This window comes from Macaca fascicularis, chromosome 15 (assembly GCF_037993035.2).
Source record: "Macaca fascicularis isolate 582-1 chromosome 15, T2T-MFA8v1.1".
Classification (NCBI taxonomy): Eukaryota; Metazoa; Chordata; class Mammalia; order Primates; family Cercopithecidae; genus Macaca; species Macaca fascicularis.
Genome location: NC_088389.1, coordinates 11624945 through 11648520, shown reverse-complemented (window position 1 = coordinate 11648520; position 23576 = coordinate 11624945). Strand labels below are relative to the sequence as shown.

Sequence of the window (23576 nt, the reverse complement as noted above, 5' to 3'; positions counted from 1 at the left end):
GGGAAACTGAAGCCAAGAGCAGGGAAGGGATCTCCCCCAGCCACACACAGTGTGGTAAGTGCTGAGCCAAGAAAAGCCCATTATCCCAACTCTCGGTGCAGTGCTCTTTCCATTATCCTGGGGTCTGGAAATGAGACCAGAAGACAGCTTCTGGCATAGGTCCCCGAAAAAAGCCTGTTGGCATCAGCTTGTTGCAGAGGCAGGGAGTATTGGGGGGGGGGTGGGGGCTGGCGGGGAGGCACGTTAAAAATTGTTTCTAGTGGCACATATCTTTGCATACGGGTCACTGAAATCCTCCTGGCAGTGCTAGGGAGGAGGCACCCCTGGTCCCTCTGCTGTGATTAGATGAACTACAAATAAGAAGCGGCCCCTCCATCTCTTTGGCTGTTCCCGACAGCATCCAGTCCACAGTGATGATGGAGGAGCAGGGCGGTTCCCAGGGATTGATGACCCTGCCCCGGGGTGACAGCAGGCTGAGGGCTGACCCTGGTCATCACTCACCCTGTGCAGGAGCCCCACACCCTGCCCTTCACTGCTGCCTGCAGGCTGGGTGCTTAAAAATCACGCCACTAAGATCTGTTCTCTTCTCCCAAGGAGCTTCCTCCTGCATAGAACAGGTAACTAGGGGCTGGCCCATGTCTGCCTTCCTGAGCTTCTTGGTGGGATAGGCCCATCTCCGGTGGTAGGCATCTGAGAGCGTGTGCAGGTAGAGGCACACAATGGCCCTGTTTTGACCCCTCTTTGAAGAAAGAAGGATTTACCATTCATATCTCACATATGGGGAAACTGAGCCCCAAAGCAATCTGGGCCGTGTTCCAAGTTAATCAGCCAGCCAGGCCAGTGACAGAGCATCACTCAGGAACCCAAGAGCCCTGCCTCCCTGGCCAGAGTCCTTAGCTATGTGACCTTGGGCAAGTTACTTAACATCTCTAACTTGAGGCTTTGCTACTAGCAGTGAAGTCACTGGGCTTTGGCGAAGATTCAGTGAATAATGCACACAAGCTGGTTTGCATGGAGTCTGGCATAAAACAGGTGTTCAATAAATATATTATTATTATTACTATTATTACTACAGCAGATGACAATCTTTAATTCTGCATCCTCTGCCTGTTATGTCACAATATTCTAAATATTATTCAGCAGTATAACTCCCTCTCCAGTTTTCAGGGCAGCTGAGAGCAGGGAAGGGTTAAGGTGGAGGTGAAGGGTGGCAGCAGGGCCGGGCACTGAGGTGCCATGTCTTGCTCCATTCCCAACACCCTCTATGATCTTGGGCTGGTCTCTCTCTCTCTCTCTCTCTGCCTCTCTCTCTGTCTGTCCTCAGGCCCTTTGTTCTTGATGCATCCAAATGATAGTGCTGGCTGCTCAAGGCTGCAGTGAGCCCACCCCAGGAGGCCAGGAGTGTCCGAAAACCACATGTGCTTCTGGAAGATGTGAAAACTCTCTCAGAAGCCCTGGGAGGCAGCCTGGTAGGAAACCACCCGGGGGTCGGAGAGTACAGGGCTGCCCGATGTGATGTTGCCAACTGGGTGGCCTCTGCCCTGGGTTGCTGCTACGGGAGCCCTCCCACACCTGCCTCCCATGCTTGCAGGGGAGGGAGGCAGAGAACCCCTTAGCCAGGCCCCTCCTGCCCCCCTACTCTGCACTCTCTGCAGAGCTGGCTTGGCTTCGTCAAAAGCAGGGCCCATCAGGGTGGAGGCGGCGATGTGTCAGCTGGTATTCAGGCTCTGGTTGTGCGCTCAGATCGCTCCCCCTCCCCATCTCCCCAAATCCACCCACCCACCCCGGTACCCACTGCTTGGGGCCTTCTGGGTGGCAGCACTTCACAGGGAGAGACCGAGGAGCAGCCCTGAGCCCCTGGCTGTGGGGGGTGGGGGAACTGACTCACTTGGCCCCCCTCCCTCGTGCCGATGGGGCAGCCCCCACACCCATGGGTGCTGGCACCCCAGCAGGCCCCCGGGTTTTGGAAAAGGAAGCTGCAGCCCGGCTGCGCCTGACCGGAGCCGGCTGAGGATGCGCTCTGGGCGCAGGGACCCGCTGGCCCCCGGGCCGGGAGGCGATGTTTAGGCAGCGACCCCCCAGAGGCTGCCAGGGCCACCCTGGCCGCGGGCCCGCGGGGACTCCCCTGCTCGCCGCGCCCCTCCCCGGGCCGTGGCGCGTCCCCCGAGCCGCGCAGTATTTCCTTCCTGCACCTTTAAGAAGACCGTTGCTCCGTGGTGGGATGGTGTGTTAAAGCCACACAGAGGAAGTTACGCAGCCCGGATCAGACCGAGAGATAAAAGCCCCGATGGTGATCGTGAGTGATGGCAAGAGGATTTAGCCTCGGCATTAACTTGCAGCGGAGTGCAGGGGGGCAGTGAAGCGCCCGCCATCTGGCCCGCGCCGCGCCGGGGGGATGCCCCGGCTCCCCGACGAGCCGCCGCGAAGCCCACCCGGGCCGGGGGCCGCCCGGCGCCGGAGCGCGGGTCCTCCCCGGGCCGCCCAGGGGGGCCAAAAAGTTTGCACTTGTTAGCGGCGACCTCCCGCTCCTCCCGGGCGGGCGATGCGGGCAGCGCGGGCGGCCCCCTCCCCCGGCCCGCGTCTCCGGGACGGCTGCGGGCGGCCCCCCCGGCGGCCGGAGGGCTCCCTGGCCCCGATCTGACGGCGGCGGCGGCGGCGGCCACAGCGGCGGGAGCGGCGCGGGGAAGGAGCAGCGGCTTGCAGCCCTCGGCCCGCGCCCCCACCCAGCGCCAGCCCGAGGGGGGAGGCGCAGCGCCGGAGGGTGGCGGTCCTCGGCCCTCCCGGGTCTCCGCGCCGGGAAGCCGCTCCGAGCCGGGGTAAGGCGGGCGGGGAGAGCCCGGGAGGCGGGCGGGGGAGAGGCTGCAGCTTGGCCAGGCTGGTTTCATTTTTAAAGGGCTTCGGTGACCATGCAGGCTTGCCCGGGCCCGGGAGCCACTTACAGCGGCCCGGCAAAGGCTCGGATGCAAAAGTTGTTTGGTGGCGGCTGCTACGAGCTGAGGACTGGAGTCGCCCCAGAGGGGTGTGTGAGGGTGCGTTCTTAGCAGCATCTTAAAGGGGTAGCTTGTCTTTCTGGCCGGCTTCCCCCGGGTCCTTTCCTTCGTGTGTGTGTGTGTGTGTGTGTGTGTGTGTGTGTGTGTGTGTGTGTGTGTCTATGTGTGTCGGGGAGGGATGTTGCAAGGATGCTCGGATGTGTCTCGAAAAAGGAAATTAACCCTACTCCCGCGCCTCTCCCCCACCCCAATTTCACCGCCACAGCTTAGAACCACCCCCATCCCGTGCCCTCCCATCTCTCTGCAAACTGGGAGCCTGTGAGTTGCACAGAGAAACTCCCGCGGCCGGCCGGGGCTGGAAACTTCTCCTGGCGCCGGGAGGGGGTCGGGAGGTGAGGGGGCGCAGGCACCGGCTTGGGGCCGGCGTGGAGTCGAACCTGGAACTGAGCGGCGCGCAGGCTGGGGGAGCAGAGGCGGCGGGAAGGCGGGAAGAGAGGACCGCGGGCTCTTAGGGTCCGCCCGCTCTGGAGTAAGTTGGCCGTCTGGGCGGGGGGCGGCGGCAGCCGGGTCGCCGCAGGCTACAGCGCCGGGGCAAAGGATCCAACTAGTTCCTGGGCGCCCTGCTCGGTGTCTTTTAATTAAGTGAGGCAGTGCCGAAAAAGGGGGCACCTCAGTCCGGGCCGGGCCTTTATTACAGGCTTAATTATTAATTGCTCCCGTGGCTTGCACGCAACTTTGGGAAGACAAAAAGCAGCTGCGGGGCTGCCGGGTCGTCGGTGTCCCAGGCTCGCAGCCGGCCCGAAGCACTGACTCGACCCCGGCCCCGGCCTCGACCCCGCCCGCCGGGACCCACCCCGAGGCCGGATGCTCGCGCCCCGCCTCCCGCGCCCAACTTTCCAGGGCTCCTGCGGGCGGGGACCCAGGGGCCGGATAAAGTGCCCGCTCCGGAGCAGGGGACACCGGGGCCGCCGGAATTAGGACGCCCGCCGAGGCTGCGGTGAGCGCCGGGCGCCCGCTGGACCCCGCCCGGGGCGGAGGACGGGAAGGTGACCCCGCCGGCCAAGCTTCCTTTCCCTCCCGGCAACCCCCACCCTCCCCCGAAGGCAGATTTCACCCCCATCCGCCGCCCCTGCCGAGGAGGGAGAGGGAACCCCGGGGTGGGCTGAGTCCCCTCCAGTCCCAGGAGCCCCCAGCGCCCTCCCTCCGGTGCCCCCAGGGGCCCCGCGCCCGCCGCGGCAAGTTTCCCACACGGCGAGGGCGCAGCCGGCAACTCCAAGAGGAACCTGCTGGCGAGCCCAGCCAGCTCGGGAGGCGCTAATTCAATAAGACAGAGAAATCTGAGTTCAGAAATCCTGATAAAATCTAATTTTCGGGTTTTAATACCCTGGCTATCAGCCCCCCTCGGTTCCTGAGGACTCTTAAAAGAAAATAAAGCACATTGATTCTATTTGTTTCTGGGAGCTGCAGTTTCTTAATAATATCAGGCGAAGATAAATTTTCCACGGAGAAAACGATCCTCCGGGATGCAGCCTTTTACTCTGAAAATTTCCCTGCCGACTCCTCACTCTCTGCGCTCCTCCTCGTTATCCGGGGACTCCTGTGTCTCTTCCCCCCTTCTCTTTTTTCTTTTTGGCAGAACCCGCCTGTTAATATTCGTGTGCTGAGCTCATAATTCCCCCCTGCGATGCCAGCAACGCCCAATTGATTGACTAGTTGTAAACACATTTTTCCCCTGGCAGATTTTGTTGTTGTTAGGGGGTTTTTATTTATTTATTTATTTTCCAGGGAATGCGTGGCATTTAAACCAACAGGACTGCAATTAATAGATTTGCGAGTTGCGCCGCGCGCGCCGCTCGCCCCAGCCTGCCGGCCTCCGGGCCTCGCTGCCTCCCCGCGCCCGGCGGCGTCCAGCGCCCTGCAAGCCCCGAGCAGCCGCGGGTCCTGCAGCTGAAGGAAAGCGGCAGCTGCGCCCTCCTTGCAAGCCGCAGCCGGGCGTCCTGGTTGTCCCAGCAGCCAGGAGCTCCCTACCTGTTAGTGAACAGTTGGGAGTCGACTGCTGGAAGAATTAATTAGGAACGTGCTGTGCTCTGGGCAGCGCGAGCTCGGGTAGTGGCATCCAAACCTTTGCCGGCCGCGCTATTTTATTTTTACTACATTTTCTCAGGTTGCAAAAATAGACACCGGGCACGTTCTTTCTGAGAGTTTTCTAGCAAGGAGCGCCTTCAAGGCCGGGCAGGCTCTATAACAGGTTCCTCTTTAAACAGCCAGAGGTGAGACGGGGAAAATGGTCCTGGCTGGGTTCTCATTCATCTCCATCAGCGGCCCTTCACCCAGACAGAGGGGCAGGGGTCGCCCTAACGCAGATGAATGAGTCCCATGCCTGGAGCCCTGGGGCCCTGGCTGGGGGCTGCTCCGAGCCTGAGGTGCTCAGGGCAGCAAGTGTCTGCCACTTCGGTTTGTCATTTTTGGCAGGAGCGTTTTTCTGTCTGGGTAGAGAATGGAGTTTCATGGAAGCACAGTTAACTCTTCAGGGGCCTTGCATGCACAGAAGGTGAAGAGGATGTCAGGGGAGAGCCAGGCTCAGACTGGACATTTGGGGCGGTTTGGGAAGTCAAATGCAATCATTGGAGGCATAGTAACCAGAATAATTAATCATGCAGGCACTTCTGCTGTAACTTATTGCAGTAACCTTTGCCCTATTGGCCAATATTTTTGGCCAGAATCCCATGCTGGCTGGACTTGGATTCTCCGGGTGATGTATCCAGTGTCTGGAACACACCACAGTACTGCAGTCATGTTATTTCCTGATGTAACGTTCATGTAACTGGCATCTATTTTGATATAACAGTTATATCTATTTTGATTTTAAATAATTAACAGAAGCTTAAAATAGCACAGCAATAATCATAATAGTAACCTGTTTATAGACATACCCTCTAAGAATGATTTGCAAAATGCTGGCCTTGATCAGAAAAATCTGAACTCACAAAACAGTGTCACCTCTTTGGCAGTCTTCAGTATCCCTAGTTTCTTACAGTTAAAAAAAAAATTAAATTTGCCATTTCAGATTGTGCCTATGATTGGGGAGCTGTTTCTCAGTGCCTGGCTCTTCGTGGTTGGCCAGCACGTGGGCACTCTGTTCATCTGTACATATAGGTATGGGCTCATCTGCACCTATAGTTACATTCTCATCTTTGCCTTCAACAACTTTGACTTTCTGACTTGACAATCACGGTATTTTAAAGCAACCATTAAATCTTGGCTCCTGGAGATGCTTTCAAAAGTCTCTGACCCCCAAACAGGGGCACTTCTGCTGAACTAACCCTCCCATAAATGAGAGAAAAATGCATCATCTTTTAAAGAACATGCCCAATCTCCAAATGTGCAACTCTGATATTAATAAAAATAACCCAGTTTTCTCGGGAGACTTTGCTAATGCAACCTCATTTTTTGCACATTTTGCCGGAGAGCTTTTGTTCTTATACGTCTCTATTCTCCCCCTCTTTAATTTGTTGCAGGTGTTGTTGCTAATGAGCTCTCTCTTTCCTCCCCTCTTACAATGAAAGACAAGCCAGACCCCAGGTACCTGGATGGATTGCGAGCTGAGATCTCAGAAACTTCATAATAAGTTGCCGATGGCTACCAGCCAAGGTCAGCTGGGCCCCATTAGTGCCGGCCCCCACCAAAGCAGAGCCAAATAGCCTTCTCCCCGGTTAGCACCTCAGTAGCTTTTTATTCTAGTCCAGTCACACAGCTGTTGCCACCTTAAGCTCATATGAAAGAAATCTCTTTTATTGGTCTGAGAACCCAAGTCCAGTCCCAAAGAGGGAACATGTTTCCAGCTAACATGTCCAACTCCTGATTTTATTTTATCTTTACAATGCAGGCTGGAGGGTTGTTTTGCAGTGGTGTTGAGCACGTCACCCATTAAGAGCCCTTTAAAGACCTGGATTGATTGGAAGGACAAAAATTAAAAGCAATCTGATCCGGCCTCATGCAGGATCCCGCGGATTTTCTCCTTATCCCATTTCCATCCACTGTCACAATTTGAGAGTCTGCCTGATTTGATCAGATTCACCTCCGGGGGAGGTGTGATGACAAGGTTAGGAGGACGTGAAGTTGTGGGCAACTTTCTGATCTGTCCATCAGCGGTCTGAGAAACACTGGCTCTGAATTTTCCGTATCGGCCTTTTGGAAACAACAAGTTCCTCGCTGTTTGCAAAGCTTCAGTGCTTGGGTCCCTGGGACACCCGGCCACCCTCGCCTGGTAGATGTGGCATTTCCATGCTGAGGCCACAAGTCCCGCCTGACCCCGTCGCTGCCTCTCCAGGGCTTCTCTGGGCCACGCCCCTGCGGACTGCGCAGCCATGCTGCACCTGCTGGCGCTCTTCCTGCACTGCCTCCCTCTGGCCTCTGGGGACTACGACATCTGCAAATCCTGGGTGACCACAGATGAGGGCCCCACCTGGGAGTTCTACGCCTGCCAGCCCAAGGTGATGCGCTTGAAGGACTACGTCAAGGTGAAGGTGGAACCCTCAGGCATCACGTGCGGAGACCCCCCTGAGAGGTTCTGCTCCCATGTAAGTCCACTTACTGCTCTTTTGCTTGTCCAGGCCAAGTGGGAGGAGGTCTGGAGTAGATCCTTGGGGTGGATGAGCAGAGCCGGGGGACTGATATGCAAGGCTGACTTTTCTGCCTCTTGACCAGGTCTGGACCAGACCTGGACCAGACCTGGACCAGGTCTTTGTCCCACCTTGGAAATGTGTCAAAACAGAGGCCACCCTGAGGACACTGGGGTCATATGCCATTGTTCTCTGGGGTAGGGGCATTCTTGGCCAGCTGGCCACTAGATTAGTTCCCTCGGGAAGCCCATAGTATTCGGCTCCCCAGCCTTGAGGGTAAGCCTCACCTCCTGTGTAGGAAGTCAGCATTCTGGGCGAGTGAGCGAGATGCTACCTGCAACGTGATACCCCTCTGTTCATCCTTTCTGCAGTGCAACCTCTTAGCCCCCTCAATCCAATCCAGCAGACTGTACCATGAAGCTAGAGCATGCCAAGCACTGAGCTGGCCCTTTGCATGGGGAGGTTTGACGGAGGCTCAGAGGGGATTCACAAAGGAGGAAGTTGGGGGTCAGGCCGGGACAGACAGTGCAGCTGGGTCCCCTTCCAGTTCCATTCCTACATGCAATGGCGATAGCCCCCAGATAAGTCCAGGGAAGGCAGACATTCAGGCGTTGTCCCTTGCCTCCCTAGTTAGAGAAGGAGTAGTCCTAGGGGCATGGAGTACTTCAGTACTCAAGTAATGTTAACAGCAACAACAACAGCAGAGATGGTTGCACGCGAGCTGCCTGAGTGTGTGGGCTGAGCCTGATGCCATTGCCAGGAGTCCTCCCTTCAGCCAGCCAGGTGGATTCTGTGTTGTGTAAAGAAGGAGTGTCAGGGGAGGGCTCTGACCCAGTGACGTCTGTGGGCTTCTGTTCTGTCATCTGCAAAATGGGCACACTAAGAGCACATACTCCTAGGATCATTGTGAGGAGTTTGTGGTTTCATTAATGTAGGTAAAGCGTTCGGAATAGGACCTGGCACAGAGTAAGCGCATGCAGATGTTAGCCACTGTCATTCCGGTCATACAGGTGGGGTAACTGAGGCAGTCCAGGGGTGGTGGGTGAAGGCATCTGGCCAAGGTCACGCTCCAGGAGGTGGCGAAGCTGTGATTCCAGCTTAGAGTGGCTCCAGTGTCTCTGAGCTAAGCTGCTTCCCGCTGGGCAGTGCTTTGGAGGCCGTCCCTGAAGGCAGGGCAGAGCCGGGTAGGGCAGCCAGGCTGCAGGAACTCACAGGAGGGGGTCGATGCCATCCCCCAGGCAGCTTGTGCCTCTGCATGTCCTTGGAGGAGCCTCCAGGTCTCCGGGCTTATGGTGGGGCTGACCCGGTGCCCCCACCTCAGAGTCCTGAGGACTCGATCTCATGGGCCGGCTTTGCTCACATCACAGGGCAGTCAGCCCAAGAAGGTAGCTTCTTACTTGGGCTTGTCAGTGGCGATGAGGCTGTCGTTGTGGGTGGTGGCTGGGCCAGGGCCAGCTGGGGAGAGAGGGAGGGAGGGAGGGAGGGAAGGAGAAGGTGGCACAAAGCCAGGAGCTGGGGCTGGATAGTCTGTGGTCATAACTGCCCCGGGGACCGCAGGGCCAAGCAAGGGGGCTGGGCTCTGGAAGCCAGGAGGAAAGCCAGGATGGGGGCTGGTGCTCCATCCACATCTCAGAGCCGGTGGGAGGGTTCTCTACACACTCCCGGGCACAGTCAACCTCTGTCTTGTATTAGAGTCTTGACTGTATTTTTTCTCTTAAATATTAATCACTGCCTCAATGTGCTTGGGGGAGCAGTTAAATCATAATTCTAGGACCAGCTTTGGGTCGAGGGCTTGAGGTGGGGAGATGACCCTCAGAGGCAAGTCTGAGGCCCTCTCCTGGCCAAAGCTGGCTAAGATGTCATTGGCCCTGGACCTCTGCCCCGCCCCCACCCTGAGACAGAGAACCCAGCGCAGTGGGCAGCTGCCCTGGGGAGGTGGTCACCCCTCCCAGTCCCAGTGCTGGCAGAGCCTCATCCCAGGCAGCCGTCCTCAAGCCCTGGGGTCTGGAAGAGTGCACTCTCCCATCCCACCCCCTGCTCCTCTCCTGGGCAGACAGGTGGGGAAGGCAGGGGAGAAAGAATAGTCCCTCCACAATCTACCACATGGGCGAGTCCTCAGTGTCTCGCCACCTGTTTGATGGACTTAAATATTTCATCATGGGCTGCCATCCGGCTCTGCTTTGATTACAAATGTGCATCCGATGAGAATGGGGAGGCCTCCGTGGCAGGCTGCCGGCTTTTGGAGGGCTGGCTTTGGAGGGCTGGCTTTTGGAGGGGTGGTTTTTGGAGGGCTGGCTTTTGGAGGGGTGGCTTTTGGAGGGGATGGTTACTTCCAGACAGATCTGGATTCAAACCCTGATGTCACAGTTTATTGTGGCTTCCCTGGGAGGGTCCGGGCAGGTCTCATTTAATCATCTCTAGGATGCTCTGAGGTGGGTCCTAGTCTAATCTCATCTTAGGGATTAGAAAATGTTGCCTAAATCCTGCCAAGGTCACTTTGTTGAGAAGGCAGGCTGGGAACTGCCCATGGCCAAGGCCCATGCCCACCCACCAGGCGGCACAGCCTCCCCTCTCTCAACTTCTGACCTGTCTGAGTTTCACTGTCTTCCTCTGCCCAGTAGAAGCCATAATGTTAGGAGTGTCACGGTGCTGGTGGGACAGCGCAGCCCGGCCATGCTGCCATGGTACACGTGGACACATAGTAGGTATTCAATGTGCAATACTAGTCACTGGCTTATTCCTGTTGTGATTATGGCCTCGGTGACTTTCCTGGCTTCTCTACTTCCCCAGAGTCCTTTGCCTCTCCCCAGCCGTGGGGACGCCACGCCTTGTATTTCTAGTCTCTGGCAGCAGGTGGAAGATGTAGGCGGGGAGGAGCTTCCATGCCTAAGCCCCAGCAGCTGTTGTTAACCAGCCACCAGGGGGCGCCCTCATGGCGGCCAGATGCCCCCTGCCCACCTTAGCCTTGCCATCACCCATGGGTCCTTGCTCTCCTTCGCCCCTTCTGCAGCGGGTGCTAGGTGTGTCCTAACATCCAGCCTACGGGAGCGCAAGCCTGGCTGCACTCTGAGGGTACAAGAGGGGCCCGGGGCAGATGGCCTTTCCAGAGGCAGGATGCAGACCCTGTCTCTCTCCCAGGCTTCTTGTCCTTCAGCAAGGCCACCTGAGAACTGAATTGTAAATTCCAGCCTTGCAAGGAAGGGGAGGAGGCTGAAAGACAAGATAAATGAATAAATAAAAACCTATTGGCTCTAAATGCACAATGAGAATTAATAGGGATGAGCTCTCAACCGAGGATTCTTGGGCAAGGACAAAATTGCAATGAGGGCTGTGGGAGAAGAGAAGCTGCCCCCACCCAAATTCCCAGGGCCTGCCCCAGAGGTCAGCCCGGCAAGGCTGTGGGCCGGGGAGGAAGCAGGAAGGGCGGCGGGCAAAGGCGTCTCAGCCCCTCACAGGGTAACAGCTGCTTGCAGGACCCCTTCGAGATGGGGAGGGCATGACTGGCATTGGGAGGTACCCCTTAGCGCTCTGCAAGGCAGGGCTCCCGCCGGCCACCTGGGCTCCCCATGACAGGAAGGGGGAAACCCTTCCTTTGTGCCTTGGAGACAAAAGCTAGCCACCCGAGACTCAGGGGCAAGCTGACGGGCAGGACAGAGAGACGGAGGGAGCTACTGCCTAGGCAGCCTCACCTTGATAGAGGTGCAGAATCCTAGACTCCGCCCCACACCTGCTGAGCCAGAATCTGCCTTTCAACAGGAAGTCTCTGGAGCGCTGGGGTGGGATTGGTCCACGGTGGTGGATGAAGCTTGTCATTGACAAAGGGGCAGAGGTCTGTGGGTCCCATGGGGTCTGTGCAGGTTAAGGGGAGGGCATTGCCGAGGGGAGACAGGAGCCAACAGGAGAGCAGCAGGGGTCCTGGGAATGGGGGGATGGAGCTGGGAGCCTCGCTTACCAAGGCGGGGCGGGGGATCTGTGCTTCTGAACAGGAGCCAGTGGAAGGTACCCAAGAGAGGCAGCACTAGCTCCTGACAAGAGCTACAGGCCTGGAATCTGAAGCCCTGAGCTCACATCCCAGTGTTGTCACTTGGGGGCTGGGTGGTCTGAGGTGAGTCATTCAAATTCTCCAAGCCTCGGTTTCCCTATCTGTAAAAGGGGTATGATCGTGACTGCCTTGCCCACCTCACTGACTTCCTGGGAGAGGAAATGCCTCTCACAACATACCGGAAGGTGCTTGGCGGAGACTGTGAGTTCTGTTCTAGTGTGAGGCTTGAATATTATTGTTTATCCAATCTTGATAAGCTTGATGTTTCCACATTGACATGGGTGAACATTCGAATTTCAGCCCATGTTGGAGTCTCCAGCATACAGAGGCATCTCGGCTTTGGTGGACAGGAAAGCCGAGGGCAGGCTGTGAATGTGCATCTTTGAACACACATCTTACTCAGTTAGAACCTGCTTTAGCTTCTCTGTGCCTCAGTTTACCCAGCTGCAGAGCAAATGGTTCCATTCCCTCCCCCACGGGGTCTGCTGGGCTGATGAATGCAGAGAGCAGGCAGGTCCTGGAGTCCTCGAGCCACTCCCCACCGTGACATTGAACACCACATGCAGAATCAAGGTCAGAGACACTCTGCCTCCTGCCGGACCTCGATGATCATGAAATGTTTCCATCCAACAATGCAGAGCTGACCAGCCCAATGGCTCTGGCCTCCTTCCCCCTCTGTGTTTCTGGCCGCAGCCTCCCTCCTCTCGCCATCACACCCATCCAGTTGGTAGGTGTTTCCAGGTCTGACCTCATGCCAGGCGCAGTTGTGATGGGAAAGTGAGATGACTAGAGAGAACTGAAGCGAAAAACAAGAGAAAACACAACAGACATTGAAGACAATGCCCAGCTAACAACAAATGGTGACATCAGCACCTGATATGACAGGAGCTGGGTAAGGAGGAGGGCGTGCCCCTGCCCATGAGCTCTCCCGGCCGCTCCAGACTTGGCCCGTGCTGTCTCCTCCACCCGAAGGCCTGCCCCTTCCTTCCTTTGTTTTCAAGGCTTCCGCTTCTACCCAGATAACCCTGGCTCCTTTTTCAAGGTTCAGGTTGGACCCCACCTCCTCCTCCAGGAGGCCTTCTCTGACTCCCTTGCCCAGTGAGGTGAGGAGGCCCTGTTTGGTCATCACCCTGCTTACTGACTGGCCTAGCAGTGAAGAGCTCTGGCCCTAGGGATGGAGAGTTTAGAATCCCGTGCTGTGTGATCTTTGATGTGAGACCTAACCTCTCTGAACCTTAGTTTCTCCAATGGGAGCTATTAATAGAACGTGCATAGGAGACTGTCATGAGCACGATGCTCGGCACATAGTAGGTGCTCACTGCGTGCTGGCTGTTGGGACCAATTCTCTAACTTTAGATGTCTGCTTTCCCCCTGGACTGTGAGTTCCTCAAAGGCAGGGCTGTCTCGCTATCTTTGCATCCCCAGCACCTCCCTCTGGGCTTGATCAGTGCTCAGTAAGCATTTCCTGAATGATTGGATGCATGGGAGGAAACATGGTGTGATCCAGGAACGCTTCTCAGAGGAGGTAGGATCAGGGCTGAGTCTTTTTTTTTTTTTTTTGGAGTCAGAGTCTGGCTCAGTCGCCCAGGCTGGAGTGCAGTGGCACGATCTCGGCTCACTGCAAGCTCCGCCTCCCGGGTTCACGCCATTCTCCTGCCTCAGCCTCCCAAGTAGCTGGGACTACAGGCGCCCGCCACCACGCCCGGCTAATTTTTTGTATTTTTAGTAGAGATGGGGTTTCACCTTGTTAGCCAGGATGGTCTTGATCTCCTGACCTCGTGATCCACTTGCCTCGGCCTCCCAAAGTGCTGGGATTACAGGCATGAGCACCGCACCCGGCCAGGGCTGAGTCTTGAAGGAAAAACTGGGGTTTGGGTCACAACAGAGGAGACCCTGGAAGCCCCTGATTCTCACCTCTGCAGTCCCTGTTCTGTGGGATTTGCAACTGGATGAAGCCGGGAGGTTTGCACAGCTCTGTCCTTAAGTCAGTTGCAAGTGACTTTGGCGCCTGAGCTTCACCAGCCGTTAAAGCCACTCAGTCTCTTGAAATGCCCGAGGCAGGGCCCAGCCTAGGACAAGAATAGTTCCGTGAAATGACATCTTGTTGCACAGTGAAGTCTCCCTCCTGGGCAGTAGACAATGAGAAGACCGAGGTCCGGGGCCCACGGAGTGAGATCCTTGCTTCTGACTTCCCTTGAGGGAATGGGGTCGAGTCCAGACACCCCGTGGAAGGCAGGCAGCCATGCGAAAGGGCCCAGCGGGGACATCTTTCCAAAGAATATCGGAGACTTACAGACCTCAGACCTTTCTGGTTTGCACATCCCCACCTTCCTGGGCTATCTTCCTCTATGCTCCCTAGCCCTGATGTTTACTCCATTTCCCTGTTTCTCATTTATTGTGGGTATAATCACAAGCTGCCTCCAATCCCACCTGCAATGAGGCAGGCAGTGGACGGACGGATGGATGGACAGGCAGGCAGGTCGCACCATGCTGTGGATGTGAACTTGGGCTTCCGGAGGGAGCAGATGGGACTCGGGCACATCTCGCACTTCTGGGATGTGGAACTTGGGATAAGTCCCTGGTAACACTAAGCCTTGGTTTTCTGGTCTGAAACTGGGCATGGCGCTGGACACAACCTCAAAGGAAATGTGTATGAGTAAGATGAGACCAGGTGTGTGATGCCCTCAAGCTGGGTGCCAGCACAAAAGGGATGCTCAAAAAAAGGGCCAGGCGTGGTGGCTCACGCCTGTAATCCCAGCACTGTGGGAAGCCAAGGTGGGTGGATCACCTGAGGCCAGGAGTTCAAGAATAGCCTGGCCAACATGGTGAAACCCTGTCTCTGCTAAAATTACAAAAATTAGCCAGGTGTGGTGGCGCTCGCCTGTAGTCCCAGCTACTTGGGAGGCTGAGGCAAGAGAATCACTTGAACCTGGGAGATGGAGGTTGCAGTGAACCAAGATCGTGCCACTGCACTCCAGCCTGGGTGACAGAGCGAGACTCCGTCTCAAAAAAAAAAAAAAAAGTTGCATTTTTATTTTTTTTAATTCTAGGATTTAGCTTGAGGGACAGAAGAGGACCCCACAGGCCAAACCCACAGCCAGAGGCACAGGCTGTGCGCTCAGAGGTGGGCCTTGCAGGATGGGAAGGGTCAGGAGAGTGAGGGTGTGGGCGGAAGGAATGGTTGGTGCAGAGATGCAGGGAAGGGGGCCGGATGATTCGAGAGGAAAGTGTGTGGGTGACAGACAGGAGACAGTCTGCACCCCTTTTCCACCTCATCCAAGCCCCTGTAGGTCTATTACTGTGCATCTGACTGGTGAATAGTCTGAGACTTCTCAAAACCCACTGAGTGTAGGAGCTGGGGTTCAGCCTTTCTGTGTCTGGCTCCTGACTGCTCGCTAGGGTTAGGAGGAATTAGGCCACGGGCTCTGAAGAAGCAAGAGGGGCAGGAGGGCAACTGAGAGGCAATGGTGGGAACTCAGAGCAGGGAAGCCCTGCGCCACGGGCTGGTCCAGAGCTCACCAGGCTGGACCACGTGGGCACTGAGCCGTGGCCCCTGACCGGGGCTGACCTGGCCAGAGTCCCTGTAGCCAGTGCTGATGCAGGGCTCCTTCCTGGAGTGGCCGGGCGATGAGGAATGGGAGAAACAGCAGATGATGCAGGAACCGGTTCTGTTCGGCTTTGGTTTGCAGGTTCCGATTTGTTTTTCATCAGCAGCAGATTTGCTTAAATATATGAAAATGTGTTTCTAATTCCCCGAGCACACACCAACTGCTGGCGGGGGAGGGGGTAGTGCATAGGAGCAGAATGAATGCCACGGGGAGCCAGAGTTCTAGGCCCTGGCTGCTGAGAGACCGAGGATACGCCCCAGCCTCAGTTTCCCCAACTGAGCAACAGGGGGTTTGGCTAGATTAACCAGTTCATTCAGTGTTCCCTGGTGATTGCCAGGTACATTCTGGGAGTTTAGGGAAATCCAGATTGGTCAGAGACAAAACCACAAAAAACGGTGGACTCCGGTGCAGATAGAGGGATCCCAGATGTATATACCTCGGGCTCAGCATAGCAATAAGCATTTTTAAAAAGATTTTAAAACATTTTTTAAACTCAGGTGAAATTCACATAACATAAAATTAACCAGTTAAACAATGTTTTGGCGGGTGCAGTAGCTCACACCTATAATCCCAGTGCTTTGGGAGGCCGAGGCAGGAGGATCACTTGCGGCCAAGAGTTTGAGACCAGACTGGGCAACATAGTGAGAGCCCATATCTAAAAAAAAAAAAAAAAAAGAAAAGAAAAAAAAAGTCTTACTGTGTCTAACATAAAACTTGCCTTTTAAACTATTTTACAATATACAATTCAGTACATTCACAGTGTTGTGCAACTAGCATCTCTACCTAGTCCCAACACGTTTCCATCACCCCGATAGAAAACCCTGCACCCGTTAGTTACTCCCCATCCCCATCCCCTTCCCCTGCCCCTGAAAACCACGAGTCTACTTTTTATCTCCATGAATTTACTTATGCTAGACATTTCGTACAAGTGGAATCAGACAGTATGAGGCTCTTTGTGACAGCCTTCTTTCACTGGCAAAATGTTTCCAAGGTTCATCCACATTGTCGTGTGAATCAGTGCTTTGTTCCTGTTTATGGCTGCATAATATGCCATCGTGTGGACACACCATATTTTGTGTATCCATTTCCTAACTGATGGACATTTGAGCTGCTTCCACTTTCTGGCTATTAGGAGTGATACTGCTGTGGACATTTGGGTCCCAGTTTTTGTATGTGTGTACGTTTTCATTTCTCTTCGGTGTCTACCTGAAAGTGGAGTTTCTGGGTCACAAGATAATTCTATGTTTAACTTTTTGGGGAACCGCCAAACTTTTCTACAGGTGCTGCACCTCTTATGTTCCCACCAGCAATGTACGAGAGTTCCAGTTTCTCCAAATCCTTGTCAACACTTCTTATTTTCTGGTTTTGTTTTGTATCATTAGGATGAGCCTAGTGGGCATGGGGCAGTATCTCATTATGGTCTTGATTTGCATTTCCCTGATGGCTAATGATGTTAGCCATCATGTGCTTATTAGTTGTTTTTTGTTTGTTTGTTTGTTTTTGTTTTGTGTTAAGACAGAGTCTCATTCTGTCACCCAGGCTGGAGTGCGGTGTTGCGATCTTGGCTCACTGCAACCTTCACCTCCCGGGTTCAAATCATTCTCCTGCCTCAGCTCCCAAGTAGCTGGGATTCCAGGTACACACCACCACACCCGCCTAATTTTTGTGTTTTTAATAGAGACAGGGTTTCACCTGTCTCGAACTCCTGGCCTCAAACGATCTGCCCACCTGGGCCTCCCAAAGTGCTGGGACCACAGGCGTGAGCCACCACCCCCAGCCTATTTTAACTTTAATAAACTCCAATGTATGTATTTTTTCCTTTTGTTGCTTGTGTTTTTGGTGTCATATCTAAGAAACCATTGCTAAATCCAAGGTCAGCAGTATTTTCTTCTAAGACTTTTATAGTTTTCTTCTAAGACTCTTATAGTTTTAGCTCTTGTATCTAGGTCTTTGATCCATTTTGAGTTAATTTTGCATCTGGTATAAGGGAAAAGGTCTATCTTTATTCTTTTGCATGTGGAGATTCAGTTTCCCCAACACTATTTGTTGAAGAGCCTATTCGTCCCCCACTAAATGTTCTTGGCAACCTCACTGAAAATCAATTGAGCATAATCTATGCACTTACTTCTGGACTCTCAAATCTCTTTTTTTTTTTTTTTTTGGAATCAGAGTCTTGCTCTGTCACCCAGGCTGGAGTGCAGTGGCGCAATCTCAGCTCACTGCAGCCTCCACCTCCCGGGTTCAAGCGATTCTCCTGCCTCAGCCTCCCAAGCAGCTGGGATTACAGGCACCCGCCACCACGCCCAGCTAATTTTTGTATTTTTAGTAGAGACGGGGTTTCACCATGTTGGCCAGGCTGGTCTCGAACTCCTGGACTCAAGGGATCCGCCTGCCTCGGCCTCCCAAACTGCTGGGATTACAGGCGTGAGCCACCGAGCCCGGCCTCAAATCTATTCCTCTGAAGCATCGAACATTCTATGTGCACTACTTCATCGAACCCTCCGGGATAATCCACATAGTAGAAACTATTACTCTCCTGTTGTGCCCATTTTATAGATGAGGAAACTGAGACTCCAAAACTGAGCAAAGTCAAGACTCAAACTCAGATCCCAGTCATTTAATGCCTATGCCACAGTGAGGCCTGAGGAGGGGAAAAACCCAAACGGTTACCCTCTCCTCCCCCTCCCCACCCTCATTTTCTTCTCCTGCTTTCAGGCTGGGATGTTGACTTGGATTCTCAGAGCAGGGGCCTTGGAAGGAGACGCTGTGACTTCTCTCTGGCCTCCAAATACCTCCTCAGCCTGCACTCCACCTCTGTCCCTCTCCCACAGAGCCAGGCACTGTTCTGTCCTCTTCTTTGTAGCACAGTCAGTGCTTGCATGCAGTAGGTACTTAATAAATGCTAAAGATAATTATCCATCATTTCAAATAGAGACACACAACTTAGAAGGCATGCTGGAGATTATCTAAGGCCAGAGAAACCCCAACATCGATAAGCATGGTACAGCAAAATTGATGGCTCCCGGGAAAGGGGACCCCAGAAGCAAGTGACTGGTGTCCCTCTGCCTTGCCTCAGGCCCCTGAGTTCCCCAGTCCACCCCCAGGAAGTCCTGGGCTCCTGTGAAGACAATATAAAACCAGTAATCAGGTCAAGTGCAGTGGCTCACGCCTGTAAATCCTAGCACTCTGGGAGGCCGAGGCGGGTGGATTGTCTGAGCTCAGGAGTTCGAAACCAGGCTGGGCGACACGGTGAAACCCTGTCTCTACTAAAAATACAAAAACAAAACAAAAAAAAATTAGCTGGGCATGGTGGTGATGTGCACCTGTAGTCCCAACTACTCAGGAGGCTGAGGCAGAAGAATTGCTTGAACCCAGGAGGCAGAGGTTGTGGTGAGCCAGGATTGTGCCACTGCACTCCATCCAGCCTCGGCAACAGGCGAGACTCCGTCTCAAAAAAAAAAAAAGAAAAAGAAAAAACCACCGATGAGACCCATCCCTCTCCCTTCTCATTTCCTATGGGGAAACTGAGGCCCAGAGGGTTGGAGTGACTTCCTTGATCCCCCATGAGGAGCTTCAGACCCTGGAGGCTCCACCCCAGGCCAAGGGCTCCCAAAGAGGTAGACTGGAGCCATGAGGACCCTCCCCAACCAGGTCTCTGTCCATCTACACACGCCCTGGATCTGACTTCATGTGATAGCATCTGGTAAGGGACACGGGATGCCTGCCCAGATGCCACTGCAGCCAGCAGGGGCTGGAGCTGCCTCTTCAGGGTCAGTGAGGGTGATGCATCCACTTCCCAGCCGGCTTAGGTGAGCTCCCGCCTATGTGTCACTACTGGTGACTCTGGCACGGCTCAGAGCTGGATCTTGGGGGCCCTGAGGGGATCAAGAGCGCGCCCTAAGCCCAACTGCCAGCCGTGGTCCTCTCTGTGGTGGCAGCATCACGGAAGGTGGACAGAAAGAATGCTCTGTGCCAGGAGGGCGAGGCTGGATAGGATGGTGGCGGGAACGCTGGCAGTTGCAGCAATGCTGGCGATCATGGCGTGGGTCTCAGTGGTGTGCTGGACGCCTGGGAGCCTCATGAGTGAGAGGCTGGGGCACACGTGCTTCCATCGTGCCACACACCAGTGGCGATTCAGAGAAAGGCACTGTGCAAAGCACCCCATGTGCGCAGCTTTTTGCCTGCTTGTAACAGGACGGAGCCAGGTCAGAGTGCAGATGAGGAGAGGGAGGTGCAGGGAGGGGGAGACGCTGACCCAAGTTTGCACGGCCAAAACTAGGATCACTCTCCAGGGCCTCCGTCACCGTCCTGTCCTGCCTTCTGTCACACAGGAGTCCGAATGGTCGTTCTGAAATTGAGAGCTAGCAGGGCTGGGATCTCACTGGGTGGCCACAGAGGGGTCCCCTGACCTCTTGGGGTCTCATTGGCAGGAGGGAATTGTATTGGAATATCCAGGGGTGTGGATCCCTGTGAATCTAGCCCTGGAGTGTTCCAGAACTGCCCACCCTGTGGAAAGGGACTCTGGCCTGTCTTCAAGGACCTGGCATCCTTCTCTCCCAGTGCAGTTTATCTTGGGGACCGTTTGGGCCTCCTCAGCCCCTCATTCCACCTCCCTCCTGCTGCCCAAGTCATTCGTCCACTTGACTCCAAGAGTCGGCTGGGGAAATAAAAGGATATGAAACACGACCAGGCATTTTCCCTTGGCCGGAGCAGAAGTCTGCTGTCGGGCAAAAGGTGAAGAAGAGACCAGTGAGAGATGAGCCCACTGTGCTCCTGCCCTCTGCCAAGGCAGGCTGTCCTCTGCTGCCAGCCTGCGGTGGGGGCGGTGTCCTTCTGGGAGGCGTCCCTCCCTCTCGGGGATCAAGAGATGGCCAAAAGCAGGTGGAGAAGCCTGTTATCCAGAGCGCACCTTGTCTCTGCCCTTGTCCCCACTCAGGCACAATCCAAAACCTTTGCCCACAGTTCTGGGACTGGCACTGTCCTGGGGCCCAGCTCCTAGGGACGGGGGCTTCCCCGGGCACTGGCTGCCAGGAGCTGGGTGGCCCCGGGGAAGTCTATTCCCATTTCAGGGTATAGATTTCCTGCCTGTAAAATGAGGGAGTCTGCAGGTCAACCTCAGAGTCCCACTGTACCCCCAGATTCTGCTTCAGGGAAACAGAGAGAGAGAGAGAGAGAGAGAGAGAAGGGAGAGGTGCAATAACCTCCCAGCATCCAGGAAGACCCGGAGGGGAGAAAGGCAGGGAACCAACCCAGAAAAGCCTGGAGCAGGAGCTTCTCACTTTTAATGGCCATGGCCCCACTTGAGAATCCACGGTGCTCTTCCCAGAACCATGCATGTGCACATGCGTGTGCAAACGCTGGGCTCATGCAGAGGCACACACACACAGATAAGGTTGCAAACACTTTCAGGGACTTCCGAGATTACCCTGAGTCCACCTTCGGTCAACCATCTGGCCTGAGCAGGTTCTGCCCTCTCGGGTCTCTTTACCCTCAGGGAAATCAGTCTTTGGTTTCCTGTAATTGACAGGTCCAACTGTCTCAGGACTTTTTTTTTTTTTTTTTTTTGGAGACAGGGTTTCACACGGTCACCCAGGCTGGAGTGCAGTGGTGCAATCTTGGCTCACTGCAGCCTCGACCTCCTGGGCTCCAGTGATCCTCCCACCTCAGCCTCCTGAGCACCTGGGATCACAGGCATGCACCACCATGCCTGGCTAATTTTTGTATTTTTGTAGAGATGGGGTTTTGCCATGTTGCCCAGGCTGGTCTTAAACTCCTGGACTCACTTTCTTTTCTTTTTTTTTTTTTTTGAGACAGAGTCTTGCCCTGTCACCCAGGCTGGAGTGCAAGCGGCATGATCTTGGCTCACTACAACCTCCACCTCCCAAGTTCAAGCGATCCTCCTTCCTCAGCCTCTCAAGTAGCTGGGATTACAGGCACCACCACCATGCCTGGCTAGTTTTTGTATTTTTAGTAGAGACGAAGTTTCACCATGTTGGCCAGGCTGATCTCCTGACCTTAAGTGATCCGTCCACCTCGGCCTCCCAAAGTGTTGGGATTACAGGCGTGAGCCACTGCACCCAGCCATAGCCAAACTGTCTTGATTCTATATCTTTCTCCTCCTCAGAGCAGCAACATCGAACATTCGTTGAGTGCCTCATGTATACCAAGCCCTTAACCTAAGCTATAGCTCATTGAACCCTCACAGAAGACTTAAGGTAGAGCTTGTATTTAGACCCGTTTTGAATATGAGGAATCTCAGGTTCAGAGAAGTTAAGCCACTTGCCCAAGGCCACACAGCTTCAAAGTAGAAGAGCCTGGCACCTCCAGCCTGGGCCGCCTGGCCCGGCGTCCAGGTTCCTAAACAGGCTGCTCAGCTGACACGGGTCTCTCTGGATCTCAGAAAGCGCCTGATAGACGGAGGCGGCTGTCATCTGTGTGTGTGTGCGTGCATGCGGCCATGTGTGCTGGTGAGCATACTGTCCCTGTCAGCCTCTCCTCCCCCAGCACACCCCGGCGGTCTGGAGGAGGGAGGGCCCGGAGGAGTGACGGTGGCGTTCCCCACCCCCTGCCCTTTGAGACACGATGGAGTCTGCTAATCCAGTTACTTGATAATTCACTTATTTCATGTCTATTTGGCAGCAAGCATGCTCCCACGCACCAGCTCCGGGGAAGGCGAGATGGTTTTGCCTGGAGGAACCCGATCTGTTTTTCTGGGGAAGGAGTGGGGAAAAAAACTGCACCTAACAATGGACAATAATGGGCCTAAAAATAGAGGGTGGAGGGTGCAGGGGGCGGAGGAGTGCGGTGTCTGCCAAGGGAGGGCTCCAGGCCTGTCTGCTTGGCACGGAGGCAGCCCTACCCTCCTGCCCAGTTACCTGCCCCTGCACTGGGTTGGCCGCCTCTCAGCCTAGAGGAGGGGCACAGGAAAGAGGAGGCCCAAGCGGGTGGGGGCTGGGTGGCCTTCCTTGCTGCCTCTGCCCGCTCCAAAATGGAAAACTGTCCCACCCAGGGGGTCCTCGAGGCAGCAGCCACGACCTCGGGTGGACACTGCACCCCATCTGTCCTGACTAGCCGTGATGCCCGGGACCTTCCCCCAAGGGGCTCAGGCATCAGCTGAGAACTGCAGCTTTGGGTATGAGCTGTCTTCCAGCAAGAAAGGGAGGTGTCAGGGTTTTGTGGCTCTTTTCCATCTCCCGACACTTGGGGCAGTCTTCTCGAAGGCCTCAAGTCCGGCGGGCAGCTATGACCCCACCAGGGGCGGAGCGGGCAGGGACCGGGCTGCCCTCCGAGCCACTTGGATGGCTCTCAGTCGGGGTGCACACTGGACTTGCCTGGGAGCTTTCCATTCCCCCCGCTGCCTCAGCTGCCCCCCAGACCAGCTTCAGCAGCCTCTCTGGGCAGCCCAGCAGGAGGAGGCATTAAACCTCCCCAGGTGGTCCCAGTGCACAGCCAAGTTTGAGAAGCACCGATTGAAACCTCTCCCAGGCCTGCCCTGGAGCCCTTCCAGCCCGAAGCAGCTTGTTGTCTTAAAACTGAAAGACCAGCCGGCCGCGGTGGCTCACGCCTGTAATCCCAGCACTTTGGGAGGCCGAGGCGGGCGGATCATAAGGTCAGGAGATCGAGACCACAGTGAAACCCCGTCTCTATTTAAAATACAAAAAATTAGCCGGGCACGGTGGCGGGTGCCTGTAGTCCCAGCTACTCAGGAGGCTGAGGCCGGAGAATGGCATGAACCCGAGAAGCGGAGCTTGCAGTGAGCCGAGATCGTGCCACTGCACTCCAGCCTGGGCGACAGAGCGAGACTCCGTCTCAAAAAAAAAAAAAAAAAAAAAAAAAAAAAAAAAAAAACTGAAAGACCAGGAGGAAGAGAATTCCATGGCCTGCCTCGGCCCTCTCGGAGCCTCTCTCACATCTGAGCTGCAGGTTCTCCGTCCTCCTTCTGGCTTCCTGGGTGCCGAGGGGTGCCGGCTCTCCAGTCTTGGGAGAGGGCCACCTGAGCCCTCACACTTTGTTCCCAGGCTCTTCACCTGTCTTCCTGGAAGGAGAAGGAGGGGGGCTGGCCAGCATCAGGGCTCTCCCTGGTGCTGCTTAATGTCAAGCTGCCCATCTGGCTCCTGGCCTCCCTTTGGCCTTCTCTCCTGTGCTCCCCACCAAGCTCCTGGCTCAGCGGTGTGCATGTGTTAACCCATCGCTCCCTGCAGCATTTTGTGCGTCTGGCCTGGCCCTTTGCTCAGCCCACCTAGAGCACCATCCTCCCAGACTAGTCGAGTCTCCCTCCACCTGTCCTGAGCCCAGATGAAATCCCACCTCCCCC

At 55.2% G+C, this 23576-nt stretch overlaps 1 protein-coding gene across 21 annotated transcripts in view; it reads left to right on the top strand.

Moving 5' to 3' along the window:
* Positions 1-1793: 1793 nt before the first annotated feature.
* NTNG2 (netrin G2) overlaps positions 1794-23576 on the top strand; it is an 83604-nt gene continuing 61821 nt past the window's right edge. For 4 of the 21 annotated variants that reach the window (XM_015436300.4, XM_065529983.2, XM_045373998.3 and 1 more), the window contains exons 1-4: positions 1794-2816; positions 6058-6146; positions 6509-6641; positions 6877-7570. In XM_015436300.4, coding sequence (XP_015291786.1) covers positions 7358-7570 — 213 coding nt within the window. In that variant the 5' untranslated portion in view covers positions 1794-2816; positions 6058-6146; positions 6509-6641; positions 6877-7357. Of the gene's footprint in view, positions 2817-2893; positions 3030-3255; positions 3520-6057; positions 6147-6508; positions 6642-6876; positions 7571-23576 lie in introns of all 21 variants that reach the window. The other 17 variants (XM_074016191.1, XM_065529972.2, XM_074016195.1 and 14 more) reach the window with 12 other exon arrangements.